The 17,864-nt window shown below is 41.2% G+C and overlaps 2 protein-coding genes across 2 annotated transcripts; both read right to left on the reverse strand.

The window, feature by feature from the left end:
* Window positions 1-32: 32 nt before the first annotated feature.
* Window positions 33-3,049, reverse strand: LOC116716257 (putative methyltransferase DDB_G0268948). The gene is made up of 7 exons (XM_032557181.1): window positions 2,863-3,049; window positions 2,618-2,725; window positions 2,303-2,463; window positions 1,560-1,773; window positions 967-1,070; window positions 757-894; window positions 33-286 (listed from the first exon to the last, which is right to left on the reverse strand). The coding sequence occupies exons 2-7, from the start codon at window positions 2,723-2,725 to the stop codon at window positions 190-192; spliced, it is 822 nt and encodes a 273-aa protein (XP_032413072.1). The 5' UTR covers window positions 2,863-3,049; the 3' UTR covers window positions 33-189.
* A 50-nt stretch (window positions 3,050-3,099) lies between these two features.
* Window positions 3,100-5,758, reverse strand: LOC116716256 (general transcription factor II-I repeat domain-containing protein 2-like). The gene is made up of 2 exons (XM_032557180.1): window positions 3,534-5,758; window positions 3,100-3,173 (listed from the first exon to the last, which is right to left on the reverse strand). Exon 1 carries the CDS (start codon window positions 5,430-5,432, stop codon window positions 3,561-3,563), a length of 1,872 nt encoding a protein of 623 aa, XP_032413071.1. The 5' UTR covers window positions 5,433-5,758; the 3' UTR covers window positions 3,100-3,173; window positions 3,534-3,560.
* Between the last annotated feature and the right edge of the window lie 12,106 nt (window positions 5,759-17,864).

Genomic DNA, 17,864 nt, shown 5'->3' on the forward strand with positions numbered 1-17,864 from the left:
TTTCTTTTCTTTTTTCTTTTTTTAAAAAAAAAACTTTTGACATGTTCACACAGAGCACCAGTACTGCTAAATATTTATTACCCATTAAAAGTGTGGAGCAAAAGCCATGAATCGGCATCCTCAGACCCTCCATCTGGGCTTCCAGGTTTGGGTTTGCGCGCCGCGTGGCGTTCCAAAGCGCAGAAAGTTTCATTCAGATGAAGGTTTGCACGCCAGCATGCCGAAATAGTTCACGATCACCACCACTTCAGTGTCAGGACAGGACGCATTCATGGCGGTCAGTAACCTGAAAAAAAAAAAAGAAAAAAGGCTTACATCTTAATTTCAACCTGACTATTCAATGGGCGAATTAAAAAAAAATTCAAAAATAAAGTTGACTCTTTTATTTTTTTGAAGAAACCAGAAATTTACTTAAGTGTTAATGCGGCGTCAGTAATTAAACACAATGTCAAAGATTTTTCTTTCCCTCCATGCATGTAAAAGTCATGCCTCAGCACTTCTACATACACTGCGCTTGCTTAGCTGTTCGCCCCCCACCACCATCACTGGCAGGAGGAATTAATGACGGTTGTGTTATCGAAGCAGCGGAAACCTTCGACAGTTGAGCTTAGTCAAGCAATGCTTGGATTTTCTGATTAAAGGCCAGGACTGCGACAGTATTCACAGACACATCTCAGCAGTTTTTGATAATGATGGATGAAGCCAAGGCAGAGAGTATGAGAAGGGAGGTGGAAGGCGTTAGCGGTGATATCTCACTTGGTCAGGATCCTGTTGGAGAGATGATCAGCTTCAGAAGGGTCCTTCTGCTTCAGCTGCTGGTAGCTGGAGAAGGTCTCCACCATGCCTATGAACCCACTCACTGGAAGGGTCCTTCTCACTGGATGGCACTCAGTCCTACAGAGACATTCAGGAGTGTTGGTTTATAAATACAGTAGGCCGACAACAAGCATGTCGGGAAGGACTCACCATTCTTTGTCAGGGTAAGAGCAGGAGTTAAACATGTCAGAGTAAATCTTCCTGGAGCTTGGTCCTAAATAAGAACTTCGGTAGGGAAGCAGGGCAGCGTAGAACTGGTGACGGAGGTCGAGACATCTCTTAGGACTAGCTGGAAGTTTTCATTTATACATGTTTCAACACTAAAGCCCGGCATGTCTTTAACTAGTTTTGCCTACATTTGGGCCAGTAATTCATTTCTGTCAGACAAAACGGAGTATCTAGATTTACTTGAGTCAGCCATCGACGGCGTCTTGATGGAGGATGAGATGTAACATCACTGTAGGCTTTAATCTTAACTACTTCACACTGTGTTTAAATTGTGTCTACCAAACAACAACCTCGAGGTCCTCCATTGCTGAGTGTCAACCTCAGCTGCTGTGGGGTTACTGCCTGTTCCAACATTCCCAAAATAATGAGGAACACAATGCCAAAGGAGATCCTCTCAACTTGGCAAGAATCAAACCAGGTGTTACCCGGCAAGAGTGAGACTTGACAATGGAGAAGGTGCTTTAGTCCTCTTTCCTAAATGCAACGATGGCGAACTTCTAAGATCTGGACTGTACCTCTCGGCAGATGTCGTTCAGGACGTTTGAGACTTCCCCGTATTCCAGGATCATGTCCATGGTGTAGCTCAGGAGAGCAAGGCAGCCTCCAGGTCTGAGCACCCTGTCAACCTCCTGGAGGAACCGTGGCCGGTCGAACCAGTGGGCCGCCGTCATGGCCGTCACAAGGTCCACCTCCCCTGACGCAAAGGGTGTCTCCTCTGCAGGGCAACGTCTGTGGTCAGATAATACGAGAGTCGAGGAACAAAGTTTCCAGAAATCTGTAAAGAATGCTAAAGAGCATTGTTCTAGTTATTTAGCAGAAGCTGAGGAATCAAAATATGAGCTAACTTTGTAGAAGGAAGCTGAATGTTCAATTTGTCACATGATGAAGTTAAATGCTGGCGTTCTGTTCTAAATCAGTCAAAACAGAATTGATACTGATCTGTGCTGACCATACTAATGCTAAACTGTAGCTAAATATTACATCCAGCTACAGAAAACCAGCTTGTTTTAGTTCTTGACAGTACGCAGCTCTATTTTTAAGTGGCCATTGATTCATTTGGAGGATTATTTATGACCAAGTTATCTTAAATGTTATCTCCAACATTTAAGTTTGTTTATTTACATATGAGAAAGCAAAGGGGATATTTTTCTACTCCAGAGATTGGATGATTCCTCCTGGGTGCTTAAATTGGTTCTTAAATTTTTCACATTTTGAATTCATCTAAATAAATTAGAATGTTTTTTTTTTTCTTGCTCACCTGTATGAAATGTTTGGTGGGTTGCTTTTGGCTAGCGCTCTTTCTACCATAGCCTGGCTGATGTCCGTTCCAACCACCCTGGTGAAGTAAGGAGCCAGAAGGACTGTCCCTTTCCCCGGACCACAGCCCACATCCACGGCCAGTTTGTACTGCTGCGGTGTCTGAACGGAATAAAGATAAAGATCCTCTAACTTTTTACTGGGCATCATTTTAAGCACTGTTTTACTGCAAAAGCTCAGATAAAATATGTAATTGCTTTATGGTTCCATTCTTAGACGCTCTATGGCGGTGGTATAAAATGTAACATAGGCCTACCTTCTGCTCCACGTAGCTCATTATTTTGCTGATCATTTCGTGGGGCGTCACTCTGTACTGCAGGTAAGAGACTGCATGGTCTTTCCCCTCAAAGAGCCGCACAGCCATCTTTTAAAGGAGCAATAAAAACCAGAGCAGAGAGAAGAAAAAAAAGAAACATGAGAAAACCCGCTTCTCCAGCTTGAAGAACAAATCGAATGTCCAGTTCCTGAACTCAAGAGAAAAGGAGTGATCATAAAACAAACCGGCAAGAAAGCAGAGCTTCAGGAGATAGTTGGAACGTCTCCACAAAGTCAATCGGAAAACTATGACTCGGCAGTAAAAGCGTGCCTGTATTCAACCAGCGAGTTACAGATTAACGGACTGATTTCATAATTGTATATGACTGATTAACTACAGTACGCCAGCAATTTAAAGGTCAAAGCATTTGAAGTGGAAGTGTTTTCTAACAAATGAAGAGGCCCGTTTCCCTCTGGAGCAGGGGTGGCGAACAAGTTAGACACAAAGAGCCGAAATCTTTAACTGTGAAAGTCCAAGAGCCACACCACGCGCTGACCTGCCAAGACAGACACACACACATGCGCACACAAACACACATAATTAAAACCATATATTTTTCTAATAACACACTCCTCTTCTTACAACATAACCCTCAAGTGTCCACCCTCAACACACACATCAAATGCAGCTTAGCCAGAGGTAATACAGCAACTACCCTGGAGGTCAGACACCCCCCTCTCCACACACACACAGGCACTGCTCTCTCTATCCCTCGCTCTGACACACGCAACTAATGAACACACTTCAGATACATAGATAGGGCCTGTATAATGTAAATTGATCAATATTGAAATATTCACACAGGCATGTTTAGTCAGATGGTATTTTTTTCAAACTACATCACAGAGTTTCTTACCTTGCTGGAGGTGATGGGGTGATAATCTCAGTGGGATTTCTGGCATCTCTTGTTTCTAGTAATCCTCTGCAAATCAGGTTGGTATTCAGTTGTAGCCACTCGGAGCAGTTCCTTTACGTGAGTGTCAGTCAGAACGGACCGATGCTTGGACTTCACGTGTTTCAAGGTAGAAAACAGGGATTCGCAGACATATGTTGAGGAGAACATCGACAGCAGTTTGAGGGCGGCTCTTTTTACACACGGGTATTTTTCAGTTGGCACAACTCTCCAAAACGCAACAGGGCCTTCTTTCAAAAGAGATTTCAGTCTGTCATCCTCGCGTAGCTCAATCATCTCCAGTTCACTCGCTGCCTCATCAGTGACAAGCGGGGATTTGAGGCAGTCTGCCTCTGCATTAAAAGGGTCGATGAGAAGAGCGATCTGTGGTCTTTTCTGCTGCAGGTCCTCAAAACGCGAAGTAATGCTCCCGTACAGTTGCGCAAGCATTTTCACGTACTGACCCATATTCATTCTAATGCCAGCCTTCTGCTGGGCGCTGCGCAATGAAGGAAAATGGGACAGATTGCCATTTTGAATGTGCACTTTGAACAGCTTCACCTTGTTAACAAAGGAGAATACACTTTGTGTCAGATCAGGAAGAGTTTTTAATTTCCCCTGCAGGTCCAGGTTTAGTTTGTCCAAGTGTGAAAGCATGTCCACTAAGAAAGCCAAATCCATAAGCCATTTGGGGTCTGAGAGCTGAGGGTAACTTTTGTTCTTTTCTGCCATAAACAATTTTACTGGTTCCAAAAGCTCCAAAAAGCGTGAAACCACTTTACCTCTTGAGAGCCATCTTACAGCGCAGTGCAGTGGCAAGTCACCTGGCAAGTCTCCGTCTAGGTCAGCAATGAGATTTTTGAACTGTCGGTGAGTAAGGGCATGCGTGCGGATGTAGTTCACAATCTCCATCATAGGTTTCATGACGTGGTCTAAATTCAGTGTTTTAGACACGAGTTGCTCCCGGTGGATGATGCAGTGAAAATTCCAAAAATCGGGGAAGAGGTCATCACCCTTACAAAGGCCCACAAGGCCGTTCACAGAACCAATCATCGATGGCGCTCCATCCGTGGCTATTGCGGTGAGTTTTTCTAAAGACATATTCGCTGTTTTGAATACTTCCATCATTGCTTCTTTTACGTCAGTGCCGCGAGTTCTGTCTTTTAATGGGACAATATCGAGAAGCTCTTCTTTCACCACGCAGTCCTCAGAAATCATTCGTACAAATATTGCCAACTGTGGCTTGTCCTGTATGTCGCATGACTCGTCTAATGCTACACTAAAATAAGCACATGCGTTCAGGTCTGCATGTAGATCAGATTCAAGCGCATTATTTATGTCTGATATTCTGGTTTCAACTGTGTGTCGTGACATCTGGAGATCAGTGATGGAATCTTTGAGTTGTTTGTTATCTGGAGCCAAAATGTCAATTAAATCTACAAAACACTGTTTTAAAAACTCGCCTTCGTTGTATGGTTTTTTAGCACGGGCAATATTCCATGCCACTTTATAGGATGCAAGTGTCACAGCTTCTCCACGCTTGGTCAATTGCTGAAACATTTGAGACTGTCTTTTTACCTGGCTTTTCAATGTGCTCAATTTTTGCTTCCGTAGTTCAGTACCTTTGGGGAAATCCTTGTCAATATTAGCATGGAGTGTGCTAAAATGACGCTGAAGGTTTGAAGCCTTGTAATGTGATATCGTGGTATCGCATAATAAACAGAGCGATTTGCCATTCCGTTCAATAAAAAAGTAAGCATCTTCCCATTCTTCCAGAAATGTCCTGTGTTCATCGTCATATTTTCGTTTAGCTTTGCATTTTGCCATTTTTACAAAGAAGGCAAGTCTGCGGTCTGCATGCATATAAAATGTTTACCTAATTTCCCGGCATGAGACGTAATCCGCGCATATGATTGGCGGTCACTTACGTCTCTTACGTCTTACGTCTCATAAAAAACACCCAATCTGTCAAATTAATTTATTAATTTTAAAATATTATTATTTGTTTTTAATAACCCCTGATGGATTTAAGTGTGTTTAAGATATAAAAAAAAGAAGAAAAGAAACATGAAACGAGGAAAGAGCCACAGTATATAGAAAATATGGTAACAGGCAAAGAGCCGCATTCTTATTGGTCGAGAGCCGCATGCGGCTCGAGAGCCGCGTGTTCGCCACCCCTGCTCTGGAGTGAGAAATGAATAAAAATCAACAGACTACCAAAAAGACAGTCTCTCTACTGCCCTACCTCCTTAAATCCATGTCCAGAGTTCTTCTTATTTCATCCTTTATTATAGTCTATCAATCAATCAAATGAATTTGACCTATCAGATCTCATCACAGATGTAGGATAAGTCCATGAGGGAACTCACAATTCCCTTTTTCTAAGCAAACCTCTTCAGCTCAGTTGAGGCAATAAGGGACCAGAAAAGTTCTGGTCATCACAGAGGGTCATGTCTCTTTAAATCTCTCTTCAAATACATTCTCTACCTTTGTTTTTATTTTGTCCGTCACAAACTGCATTCTTAAAACGTTACTGCAAATCAAAAAAAGTTGAAATTAGATTATTCTGTATTCATGATTATTTAAACTCTACATCCAAAAGACAATCAATACATAATATATGTACTCACAACACAAGGGAATGGCATGATTTATTTGGTGCTCTGCCCCTAAATGCACCAGTAAGGTGCCTAAGTTTGTACACCAACGGGAGCAAGACGTGGCTCCACAATTTAAAAATGTACATTATTTCTAGTTTAAGAGAGATTTAAGACAAAAGGAGGCCAGACTGACTAATAACCAAGAAAATAATCAAAAGAAAAGGAACTAAAACAGAACGAGCAAAACTAGAAAGAAACCCACAAAGCTAGAGAAACAGAGCAGCAGGGTCTCCATTGAGCTGCAACAGCTTCACTATCCAAAAAGAAATGGAAATCAATATGGTGCTTTAGCCAAGTGGTTGAGTACAGAGGAAGGAGCAGCTTTCACCAACCAGACCTTCTGAAGTACTCCACCCAAACCAGGGAGTTCATTCTGGAACCAGCAGCAACAGGAGGAGCAGCTAACCAGTGATTTCTACTGAGCAAAAAATAGTCAAGATTTCTCTACTTGAACCATTTGGATGTAATGGGCACAATACACACTCCTTCTATGTTGCTATGGTCAAGTGGGGGAGGTGAAGCTACCACCACACACCAGCCAAAGCAGGAGATTCTACATCATCTGTTTCTACGTTGCAAATGAGCCACATGCAGATCTAATGCAAGGAGAAGCACCACTTACTAAAGTTAGCTGATTTGTGCTCACTGCTACATAACTCACACTGAAGTGTGACCATGTCACAAGTGAAAGAGCCTCCCTTTGTACTCACAGCACCCCCTGCCGGTGTTCCCAGTCATTTAGCAGCCGTCATTCGTGCTGCTACGTTCAGTTATGAAATTCATCAATCATATCAGCCTGGTGAGGCTTCATGTGCTATTAGATTCCTATACTTATCAATCAATCAATCAATCAATCAATCAATCAATCAATCAAAGTGCTTTACATAATTTGTCTGGTGATATTATTATACATCAGAATGTTTATCAATGTTTCATTTCTACGGATACTGGAAATAATGCGGAAGTTACAATGGCATGTACTTGCATTTAAAATTCAGCAGATGGCAGCAAACGCACATCTCAGTATATTTCCACAAACCTGAATGAACAGAGACGTGTCTACTTCTTGTCAAGATAGGTTTGATGATGAAATATACTTAGAGAAAGATTAAAAATGAAATGTTTTTGGTCCATTTGGCAAAACATATTTTTGAATACGACTTTCTTTTTCGTTGTTGTTTAAAAACGTGAATTTTGCCCTTTGAACAAATTGAAGCATTGATCACTCAGATCCATTTGATCAATATTATCCGTCAAATATGATTTGCAGCGGAGAAAGTGGGAGCGAGGGGAAGGTGTAGGACGTCCTCTCCGCAACCCTTCACCCCCCCACCGCCCCTCCACCTCCATGCCTCGTGTCTCCTAATCAATCAGCTTTGATCAAACCTGTCAGCTGCAGTCACGTCACCGTTCACAGCTGGGTGTGTGTGTGTGTGTGTGCTGGTGGAGGTGAATCCTGCTTGTGGAGGACAAGCCTGTCAACACGTGTTTAAGCAGACATGACCAATGCATCACCGAGGCCTCACCAGCCGAGTCTCATTACAGCCCCTCTGCAAAACAATTCTGCAAACACACGGGAGCCATAAGACAAAAGTTAATGGACTCCAGCGTAGCAGCACCATATATAGCTTTAATATCTGCAGGCACATAAAAACGAGAAGGTGGGGCGGGGAGGGGGTTGGGAGTCGGGAGTGTGACGAGCCGTGTTGCTAATGCTCCGTGGGGGAATTCTCCTGGAAAGCAATCACACAGGTAATCCACACTATATGAGAGAGAGAATTATTACAAATACTGGATTTAAAAAGCAGGCTTCATAAAGACAGGTGGAAGGGAAAACAGTTGAAAGTTGCGGATCGTGGAGGAAGAGATAAACGAGCGTGCTGCTGCATGCATAAGCATTTATGCATGAGAAGAAGAAGAAAAACAAATTCCTCCAACACAAATAAATGCATGAGTGCAGCGTCTACCTGCACGCTGATTTCATTCCTTCCTCTGAGAGAGCCAGCACAGAGACATGGAGGCCTGGAGGGTTGGGGGAGGAGGAGAGAGGAGGGGTAGACGGGTATTCAGTGTAAAAAAAACCCCACTTCCCTGCAGAAATCTCAGCAGGTAGAAGCAGATTGCAGCTGTTGGATGAAATCCATGAATTTACAAAACAGTCTTGCTGCCTCATTGAAAGCCATGTAATTTGGTGGGGGGGAAAAAAAATGTCACGGGTTTTCGGATGGCGGACCCCTGAGTCCTCAAACACAATCTTTTTCTGTGAAAAAAAAAACACAAAAAAAACCTTGAAATGAAAACGGATGACAAGCAAGGATGTTGTAGCTTTTGCGCTCCTGGCAGCAGTTTATTGATCCGAATAAGCACATATTAACATAAACTGGTAAGATATAAAGTGCGCTCTTCGAAACCTAATTTGCTCGTCTTGCCAGTTTGCCAAAAGAGAAGGTTGTAGCCCTCTTAAATAATCAATGCACCTTACACCCATCCCAGTTAGATGTTATTTCATTCTCTTAACAAATAAACTGAATGTTCATACAGTTCTTGAAAAGTCTGCTAAAAGTAAAATTGTGTGAAAGAAAAAAAGGTGAGTTATTAGAATTTATATCTGAATAAAGTCCAAAGGACATTAAAAACAATTGTTTTTGGAAAATTACAGGGCTTTTTATGTTGATTTATGTCCGGATGACGACATTTATCTTTGCTTTGGGACTTTATATCTTCAGGTTTCAGCCAACTCGTTCACGGTATTAGATTTGGATGTATAAGTTATTCAGAAATATTTACTTTCAAGGTTTTTCTTAGGATTTTGTGAAGGATTATATACTGGGATTTAAAGGGTCTATGATTAAGAGAAACCAGATTAATCAATATGGTGAATTTTTACTGACCCAAGGTTACCCAGATAGAACAAAATAATGGAATGGCCCTTCAGCTTTGGCTTTTTATTGTTATTTCTGACAGCAACACTTGCAAAAGTTGGAAATTGATCCATACCTTCTCCCCCCTTTTTTGTTGATTTGATCAAATCTGCCTGAAGTCATGCCACATGATTTATTCCACTAAGTCATAAGCGGAGTTTCCCCTTACACTGGACGAGACTTAAAAGTGTACAAAAGTCTGGATTCTTACCAGCAGGCTACAGGATGGTGGGGCTTCTTGCCCAAGGTTACCAATGATACCAATGATGTGTATACCGTTGCCATAATGCAATTTTGGATTGTATCATACTTACTTATGAAGAATATAAAAATTAATCTTTTTATCTTGTAAAAACAATAAAATGAGAAGTTTGGTTTGCAGCTGGTATCAAACCTACAGCCCTCAGATTGCAAGATGAACTATTCCACCACGGAACCACATCAACGCCAGATCGCCACTTTGGCATCCCACAGCAGTGTATGACCAAATGACCACCATAATGGTGGTATGGTTGAGTACCATGTCTCCAAGCCTCACTGCTTGTTAAAGGCATAAATGGTTCAACTTCCAATTTGTTTTGTCTGATCAATCTTCAGTCATCTAATCCAATAACAGAACGAGCTGTTTGGCATTGGTAGGAAAGAGTTAGCAGGTTTTTCATTGGGGTAACTGACATATTCCACTTTGAAATTGATTTTCCTAAAAAATTTGCCACTTTCAAAAGCAAATCAACAGATTATCCCCAAGAGGCGTTGCTCCAAGAAATATTTTGGTGCAAATTCCCACAGAAAGATGGCACCACAGGTGGATTTGAAACCAAAGTAAGGAACCAACTTATTAAAAATGGTTTTAAAAAGTGGTTTTCTGAAACTAACTGTTGTCTAAATTCCGGCATATTTCAAGAAAATTCATTTTCTCAAATTCTGTTGGACTCTGAGCATCACATTTTGAACTTCTTCTATAGCAGAAAAGAACAATGATCAATATTGAGATTCATCTGCAATTCAACAGATCACCTCTTAACAACAGGCAGAACTAAAAAATATTGCAAGAAAATGCAAAAATATGTACTTAAATCACCTCCTCATTCAATATAAAATGTCCAATCATTGCAAACGTGAGCCAAATAGCCTGAGAATGCAATGTAAACTCTAGAAACGAACCGTGTAATGTCGATATTTTGCCAATTTATTCACTAGAAACAGAATTAATGTTTAAGGTACTTTCTTCCAAGAAGATACGGTCTTCTTGTCTTTTAATGGAATCAACTTATTGGAGGTTTGTGAAGACACTAAAAAGGGAGCCAAGTCTTTAATTTTTACGGTGGCGCTGGGCATCGTGACAAACCAAGTTTCCAATCTCTGGCAGGATATGAAGATCTTAAATCTCGCCCATAAAAACTTCACTCCACACTTTCTGCTTTTCCTCGCAGCCCAGTTGTAAAGAACAAATATCCCGACTATTAAAGGGGATCTGATCAACTCGAAGGCTGTATTTATTTCCCTTCTTTTTCTTGCTTGGATGTGCACTCCCGGTGCTAATCCCACTCTCCGAGGAGAGAGGTAGGTATTGGCTTTGATGATAGAAATGGATTAAGCAGATTACATTAAAGGCCAGTCTAATTGAACCAATCTATCCTGATTCTGCCGCTGTAAGATAAATGATGAGGCCCAGATAGGAGATATATATATATAGGTCATGTGTTTGCGTGTCGTGCTCAGGGCTCCTCTGCAGCCTGGTTGGAAAAAATCCAGCAAGACGACCGATACCCTTTTGTTATATGGCTTCCTCGAATCAATGCACTTCTTTTCATGTCTGCTTCTTAAATATCTCAAAGATGCTGATTAAATTCAGAGTCGGCAGCGAGTTCGAGGGTTGATGTGGTAGACGAAACCTAAAATTTGCTCAAATTTAATGGTATTGATGCTCCGCTTCCTTCAAACAAGCATCTTCTTCTTTCCACTTCATCTGCCTCTTTCTCTCTGTTCCGAACCTTTCAGATGATTACCTCTCTCTCTGAGCGCCTGTGCTCTTATTGACACCGTCTGGTTGAGGCGAGCGTAGTGCCATGACCTTTTCTTCTGACCTTGTTATCAGCGTGGACTCGTTAAGCCGGACTGTTTAATTAGCAGCAGAATGGCAATCAGGGAGGAGCTGCAGATCCCTCTGTGGTCGTAGACGTGGATCAATGGTCCTCCGGGAGACTTGGCACTCGGCAACAGAAGACCTTTACACTTATCGTGCAAGCATGCCATGAGCTGATGCATACAATTATGTGCAAATATATATTCTTTTTGCTTAAAGTTTGGTCTTAAGGGCGAAGTTGGCAGCAGATCATTTGGTTCTAATACTTGTCATGAATTTTTATAACTTTTTATAGGAGAAACTCTGAATTCTGTCCATTTACAAGATTCTAGTTTTAGAACTTTACAAAGTAATGACCCTTGACCTTACTTTCGAGATAAACATTCGACCCCTCATTTGTAGTCGATGGAGAAGTACTGCCAACTTTTTATTGTCTTCTCTACATCTGAGGTTGGATTAAAGAGGTAACAGATCCAGGAACCAATTCTGAGGGACTCCCAGGTGTTCCCAAGCCAGAAACGACATTTAGTCTCGCCATGGAGTCCCAGATCCACCGTGGCATCTCTTCATAGGCTGAAAACCTCCAGGCAGGTGAATTATGGTTAGTACTTGTGCTTAGGACCAACAGTGGACTCATGGAGAGAGGTGAAGTATTACATGGACAGTCTAAACAAGAAAGTGACTAGAGGATGGACGTTCCTGTCCAGACACAAGGACTGGACATTGAATGCTTCATTTGAAAGATGAGGCAATTACTGTTTTAAAGATGGACAATATGGAATAGATTCCGCTGATCCTCTTGTACAGCAGCCTAATATCAACTTGGACAGGTACCAACATTCTTAGCTATGGGACTCTGCAGTTCCAGCTCAGTCTAAAGGGATTCCAAAGTGTTCCTCCCTGGGGGGTCTTCCACTGGCACAAGTCAGAAAAACCTCCAAATGAATGCCAGCCGTCATTCTGAGCAGACATCAGGAGGAGGAGGCTCTTCCTTCACGTTAAAACCAACCTATCTTCCATAAGAACTCATTAGACATGGTTTGGCGCACATGAAGACAACTGACGTGTATATTAAAGATTATACCAATGTTTGTTAGTAGGTGCCATGTTGTACGATTGCCTGATAAACTGAATGACACAATTTTGGAACTACCTGTTACATCAAGGAACCATCAGATGTTGCTCATTATGAATGTCCACCTTCATGCAAACCCACAATGTGACCTCTATCAACCTCCATCAGTAGCTAGTAATGCAGGAACGGGCCTATAAGAGACCCCCCTATGTCTGAGGACCTTTAAAGGGTTGACATACGTCTCTGTGTCTTTGTGAACAAGCACATGTTTCCCACTCAAACTATTTTGTTTTTCAGCTGAACAACCAGGCTGAGATATGTAGTTGTCAGGATAATGTGAGGCGGCAATAATGTCCTGGTTTAACAATGTATTAAGAGAAATGTAAGAAATGGACTGAAAAGAAATAACAAAAGTAATTCTTCATTAGAAAAATTTGTATTTCACAGTTTTCGTTGTTCTTTGACTTAACCTTTTCATCTGCTGTGTCTTTGGCGCCACCCTCTGACTGAGACCGGTATACGGCTAGCAGGTAGCGATTCGGCTGCCACCTGATCACACAATGCTCAACACAACAGTTTTCAGCTTTCCATTTTCTTCCAAATCAAATATTCAAATATATATCTGACTTGGCCAGGCCTCCCTTGAAACAGAGATTTTTAACCTCAGTGAGACATACATGGTTAAATAAAGGTTACATACATTCATACATACAGAGAAGAAAGCGAGAAGTAGAAATAAAGGAAACCACAGCTAAATTTGAAGAAAATTCAAAAGAAATTACATGCCCTTTCTGTTTTTGTTAGATTTTCTGCTCCACTGGTGTGCCTTCTGATTGTATTCAAGCACTCAGTGCCAAGATAATGGAGAGTTCACATGCTTTTGGGCTCAAAGTACAAGCTATAATGCAATATCTGCAAATGTCACGCCACCAGCCGCTGCCAAAGAATACCTCCTCCAAAATCCTTCCTTCGATAATAACCAGAAAAACCACGGTGAGACTAATATCCCACTTTTATTGGAAGTTGAGTGCAGTGCAAACTGATGAAACAGCCCAGGCTGACATGTATACACACACACACGCCGAGAAGAGTGTGTAAACACCTACGCGTTTAAGCCTAGGAAGCACAAACACAGAGGCGAGGAAATGTGGGGCGCGTGCCAGCAGTCGCTGCACCTGGTGGGATCCAAGTGAAAGTGAGAGGCAAGAAAAAAAAGAGCTGAACGCCAAGGTCTGTTGATCTATTTTTACCGCAGAGCAGCGGGCAGAGGGGGAGACAGACAGAGGGAGGAGAGAAAAAGCTTCCTGCATCATGCATGGCCCTGTAGAGCGACAGTGGCTCATACACGGCGCTCTCTCATTGGACCTCCAGGTGTCTGTGCTGTCTGTCAAGCAGGCAGCGTCTGAGGGGAGCCAGGTGCTCCAGGTTGATCTGACTCAGAGCTCGGGAGCCACCAGGCTTCCCAGCTGCTTGTTCCCGCTTCAAACACAAACATCTCGCCCGTAGTTTGGTTCCAAACTGTCCCAGACGAGGGAGCAGTAGGAGGAAAGAGTGAGAACAAGTGCAAGACACAGGCCCAGCGCCATATACGGGATTTTAGTCTTAATATAGCGTCCTTAAAAAGGAAAAAGAAAGATTCTGCACTCTCAGTTTTCCTTTGTCCAAAAACCTGGTGGCCTAAAGCACAAATGCAGTGATAAGTTGTCTGGGTCATATTATTTGACTTGATTAGACACATGTTCAATGTATTTGCATTTAAAACCACAAAGTCAAATCAGTTATTTCATAGGAAAGCTACAGTTCTATAAAGTGCTTACATTTGAATTATTTTTGTGAGTTTCAGTGTTTAAGCTAGTTAGCTTCTCATAGATATTTGTCCTTTTATGATTATAAAACACAACAGCGCACCAACAGAATGCTATAATTAGAAGCTAACAACGGTATGTTAAAATTAGCATGCTAATGCTAATGTCTACAGCTAGATGTTGTGATGAAGCTGTCAAAATACCTGATGTAATAAAAAAAATAAGTAAATAATTTATATACATGCTACAATTCTAGAAATGTGGGTAATAAAGGTTGTTTACCAGCTCTTTGTGGATAAAATCATCTACTCTTTATTAGCCAAAAGCTTGTTTAGGCTAATAAAGTACAACAGAAGTCTGTCCAATGCTAATTCTGTTGTCTTTTTTAAATAAGACTTGCAATTACCTGTCGTGGTAATAATCTATAATTTCTCCTTTTGTTCGCTGATTGGTCCCGGTAGAAAATCGACTGGAAACAACCCAAGTTGAATGGAGAAAACTCAGACTGTGCCGGAACCCAGAACGTTTTTTTTCAAACAGCCAGGCTGCTAACCAATTTTTAAAGTTCTGTTGAAAACACCAGCACAAAGTAATTCCAACTTATTGAGCAGCTAACTTTCTAATCGACCTGAAAACATTTTTGTCAGATTTATTGCATCCAGTTCAAAAGCACTTGCCAAGTCAGAATGCTAAACCCGTCAAAGATACACGATTCATTTCTTACATATTCAATTGTGTGTGTGCTTTGATGCATTAATATTCAGAATTTAATCCGAATGTTGATCTATTAAAGGCTCAGTGAAGATTTTCAGAGGCTCAAAATTCTATTCTATTTTTCCTCACTCATTCCCATGAGAGGCTTATAAAAAGCCTGACAGTAAACATCCAAATTTTCCTAAAACACAACGTCTTGATGTATCCGTTTGACCACTCGGGCTGGTGCTAGCCGTCACAAGGAGGCAGATTAATGAAAGTTTGATGAGGACGCTTCCCTGAATCCACCGGCATGATTAGACTTTAATTACAGAGAGCCGCGTCGACATATTCCCGATAATTGAGAATGCCCAAGCAGTTGGCTGCCCGAGAATCCCCCGGTCTTGCATCTCTAGTTTTGGATTTCTGATGATGCCCCCGCAGGACTGCAACTGGAAAATCCGCGGTTACGCGCAATCGGATACGAAATTGTTTGCAATTCTATCCTTGTTATCACTCTGGTTTCATAGAGAGCATAAAAAAAAAGAGATGAGAGTAGAGGAGATGTTAAACCTGTCGGGTCTCTCAGCATGTCTCCGTCTCCATTGGCAGATTTGACAGAAACATCCCAATATGGCTGCCAGACGCCTATAAAGCACCCACGGGCATTGGCAGCTCCCTCTGTAAAATCTCCCGTTACAACCACATGAAAAAAAAAGAAGAGAAAAGCTTAATGTTCAGCTCGTCAGGTGAATCACCGCTTTGCCTCAAGAATCCCCGTTTTCCCTTTTATTACAAGGGCTTCAATTCAGCACTTTTCCACCATTTACGCCCTCCTCCAGCGATGGGAGCTGTAACCGAATCATTGTATATGAACCAAAACAAAAAAAAGGCCCAGTTTTGGAAAATGTGCTCAGGTGTTTAGCGCTGCAGAGGAAGTAGAAGATTCAGGAGCACGGCTCATAATCCCGCAGGATGCTAAACAATCACTGCTCAAAAAAATGTAAAAAATGTGGAGACAGAAATGAAACGTCCGTTTCGTTCCTAATCATCAAAACTGCATTTTGTTGCCTTCTTTTCATTTAGCAATTGCTCAGATCCTTGGATCTAAACACTGATCTCCGAGTAAACAAATCTGAATGCAACGCCGACGGCATAATAACCAACTTGCTCCCGAATAAGCATTAATTAAATATGGTGTCAACAGAATTAAAACGCTACCCATGCATGTTTAATTTCTTGTTGTCCTTCTAGAATTACAAAGATGTTATCATTTGATGGCGATGTGTGAAAACAGCAGCGGGGTGACAGAGAACATGTAATCGCGCATTGAAAAAGACGTGTTTATCGACTTATCTTTTCTATTATTCACGTTTTTCTGCTTGGCATCCCCCGGTGTAATTATCCGGATAACAAATCCACCTCTTAACCGCACCGTGTCTGCGTTAATTCAGTTGCATTCACTGTCAAGTGCCGTTAGGACGGAAGATCATGTGGGGGCATGTTTAATTTTGTTTTTTAATTAAACTGCGTGAACCCTCGTGGATAAATTGACCGGAATAATATCATGGATTTCATCAGCTATATTAGATTAAGCCCCTAATGCTCAGCCACAGGCGAGGTGTGAAGGACAATAAAATGTTTCGCCGGACCGGTCAGACGTTCAGACCACGACGGCTAACCGCTAACGGCTAAGTTGATCATTTGTGTGTCGTTCCAGTCTTTGGTTTTTCTGTTTCCAAAGCAAAATGGCAAAATTAATTAGTTGTTACTTCATGTGAAGTCGAACTAGATAAAAAAAAAAAAAACACAATGTTTGATCTTTGCTTCAGCTATCTGTGTCCAAAATACAATATATGGTTATTTTATTATGTAACGATGCAGGAAAAGATGAAAAGAATATCAGCCCTCAATTATTAGTTTTTGGTCATTTTATTTTGACGCTGAAAAATCAAAAATGAACCCTACACAAATTGTTGACGTACTTCCAATTTTTAGACTCTATTTCAAGCTGATGTAAACTTGTTTGTATTTCTGTTAGCTCTAGCGATGAGAAGTCAGGCTAGCTAGCGCGCCGCAGTCTATAAATGTTTGAATATTTATTTTATTCCATTTCATTTCCTTTTAATTTGTTCACAACATAATATGACCATGTCTCTTTTCTCTTTCCGCTGCAGAGCTGTGTGCTAAAGCTGCAGGACTTTGGGAAGCAACCAAATTTTTCTTTGCGGATGCATCCAGCCGGATTCATCGTGGGGGTCAAAGGTCAACGGGCCGTAGGTGTTGAGGTAAAGTCAGGCTGTAGTTTGGATTGACAAAAAATGTTCACTCCAAACTCCTAATTGTGATTTTTTAAAAAATTTGTCTAACAATAAACTAAGCACATACCATTTTTTAAAAATGTAAAATAGATTTAGAAGGAAAAGATTTGTGTATAGTCATAAAGTCAAACAGTGTGAACTTGTTCTTCCACGTTTGCACTTTTAAAAGAAAGTCATTGAGTTTGATTGAAAAAACTAATCTAGTCTATTCGCAGTAATAAGAACAGGATTTGAGGAGACACTTAAATAGTTTAATAAATTAACAAAAAGCTTCTTTTTTTTTTTTGTTGCACCAAAATTTGCTTTCCAGTACATTTCTGGATAAATTTTCTATGAAATTATAGAGAATGCAAAAAGTGTGGTAATTAAAACATGAGTACTTTGCGTTGCACCTAAAAATCTTTAGTAGTTTAAAATAAAAAGGGTCAATCTTCATCAACCATCAATGCCGGTGCGCCGAATTTGCACTATTCTTTAAGTGCTTGACTTATGGATGGATACCTTTAGCTTAGTAAAGCAGTAACTATCAGAAGCATGATATTAGTAGGTGCTTCCTTGTCATGTTGTGAGTTTTAACTATCAGAGGGTCGGATCAGCTAATTAACTCTTCGACCGCCATATTACTACTTTTCATAAAGTCTGGTGAGTAAATGCACTTCTGAAAGGGGATATGATGAGAAATAAATACAACTAATGGAGAATCAGTGATTGCTTTCGTTTTAGTAATGCAATAA

This window comes from Xiphophorus hellerii, chromosome 24 (genome assembly GCF_003331165.1).
Source record: "Xiphophorus hellerii strain 12219 chromosome 24, Xiphophorus_hellerii-4.1, whole genome shotgun sequence".
In the NCBI taxonomy this organism is placed as follows: Eukaryota; Metazoa; Chordata; class Actinopteri; order Cyprinodontiformes; family Poeciliidae; genus Xiphophorus; species Xiphophorus hellerii.

Excerpts from the sequence above, each read along its gene's own strand:
- LOC116716256 (XM_032557180.1), bottom strand. The coding sequence starts at position 5,432 with ATGCATGCAGACCGCAGACTTGCCTTCTTTGTAAAAATGGCAAAATGC.
- LOC116716257 (XM_032557181.1), bottom strand. The coding sequence starts at position 2,725 with ATGGCTGTGCGGCTCTTTGAGGGGAAAGACCATGCAGTCTCTTACCTG. Across the intron at positions 1,071-1,559 it reads TGAACGACATCTGCCGAGAG|TTCTACGCTGCCCTGCTTCC; the intron begins GTACAGTCCAGA and ends CTCCGTCACCAG. Across the intron at positions 895-966 it reads TCTTACCCTGACAAAGAATG|GACTGAGTGCCATCCAGTGA; the intron begins GTGAGTCCTTCC and ends ATGTCTCTGTAG.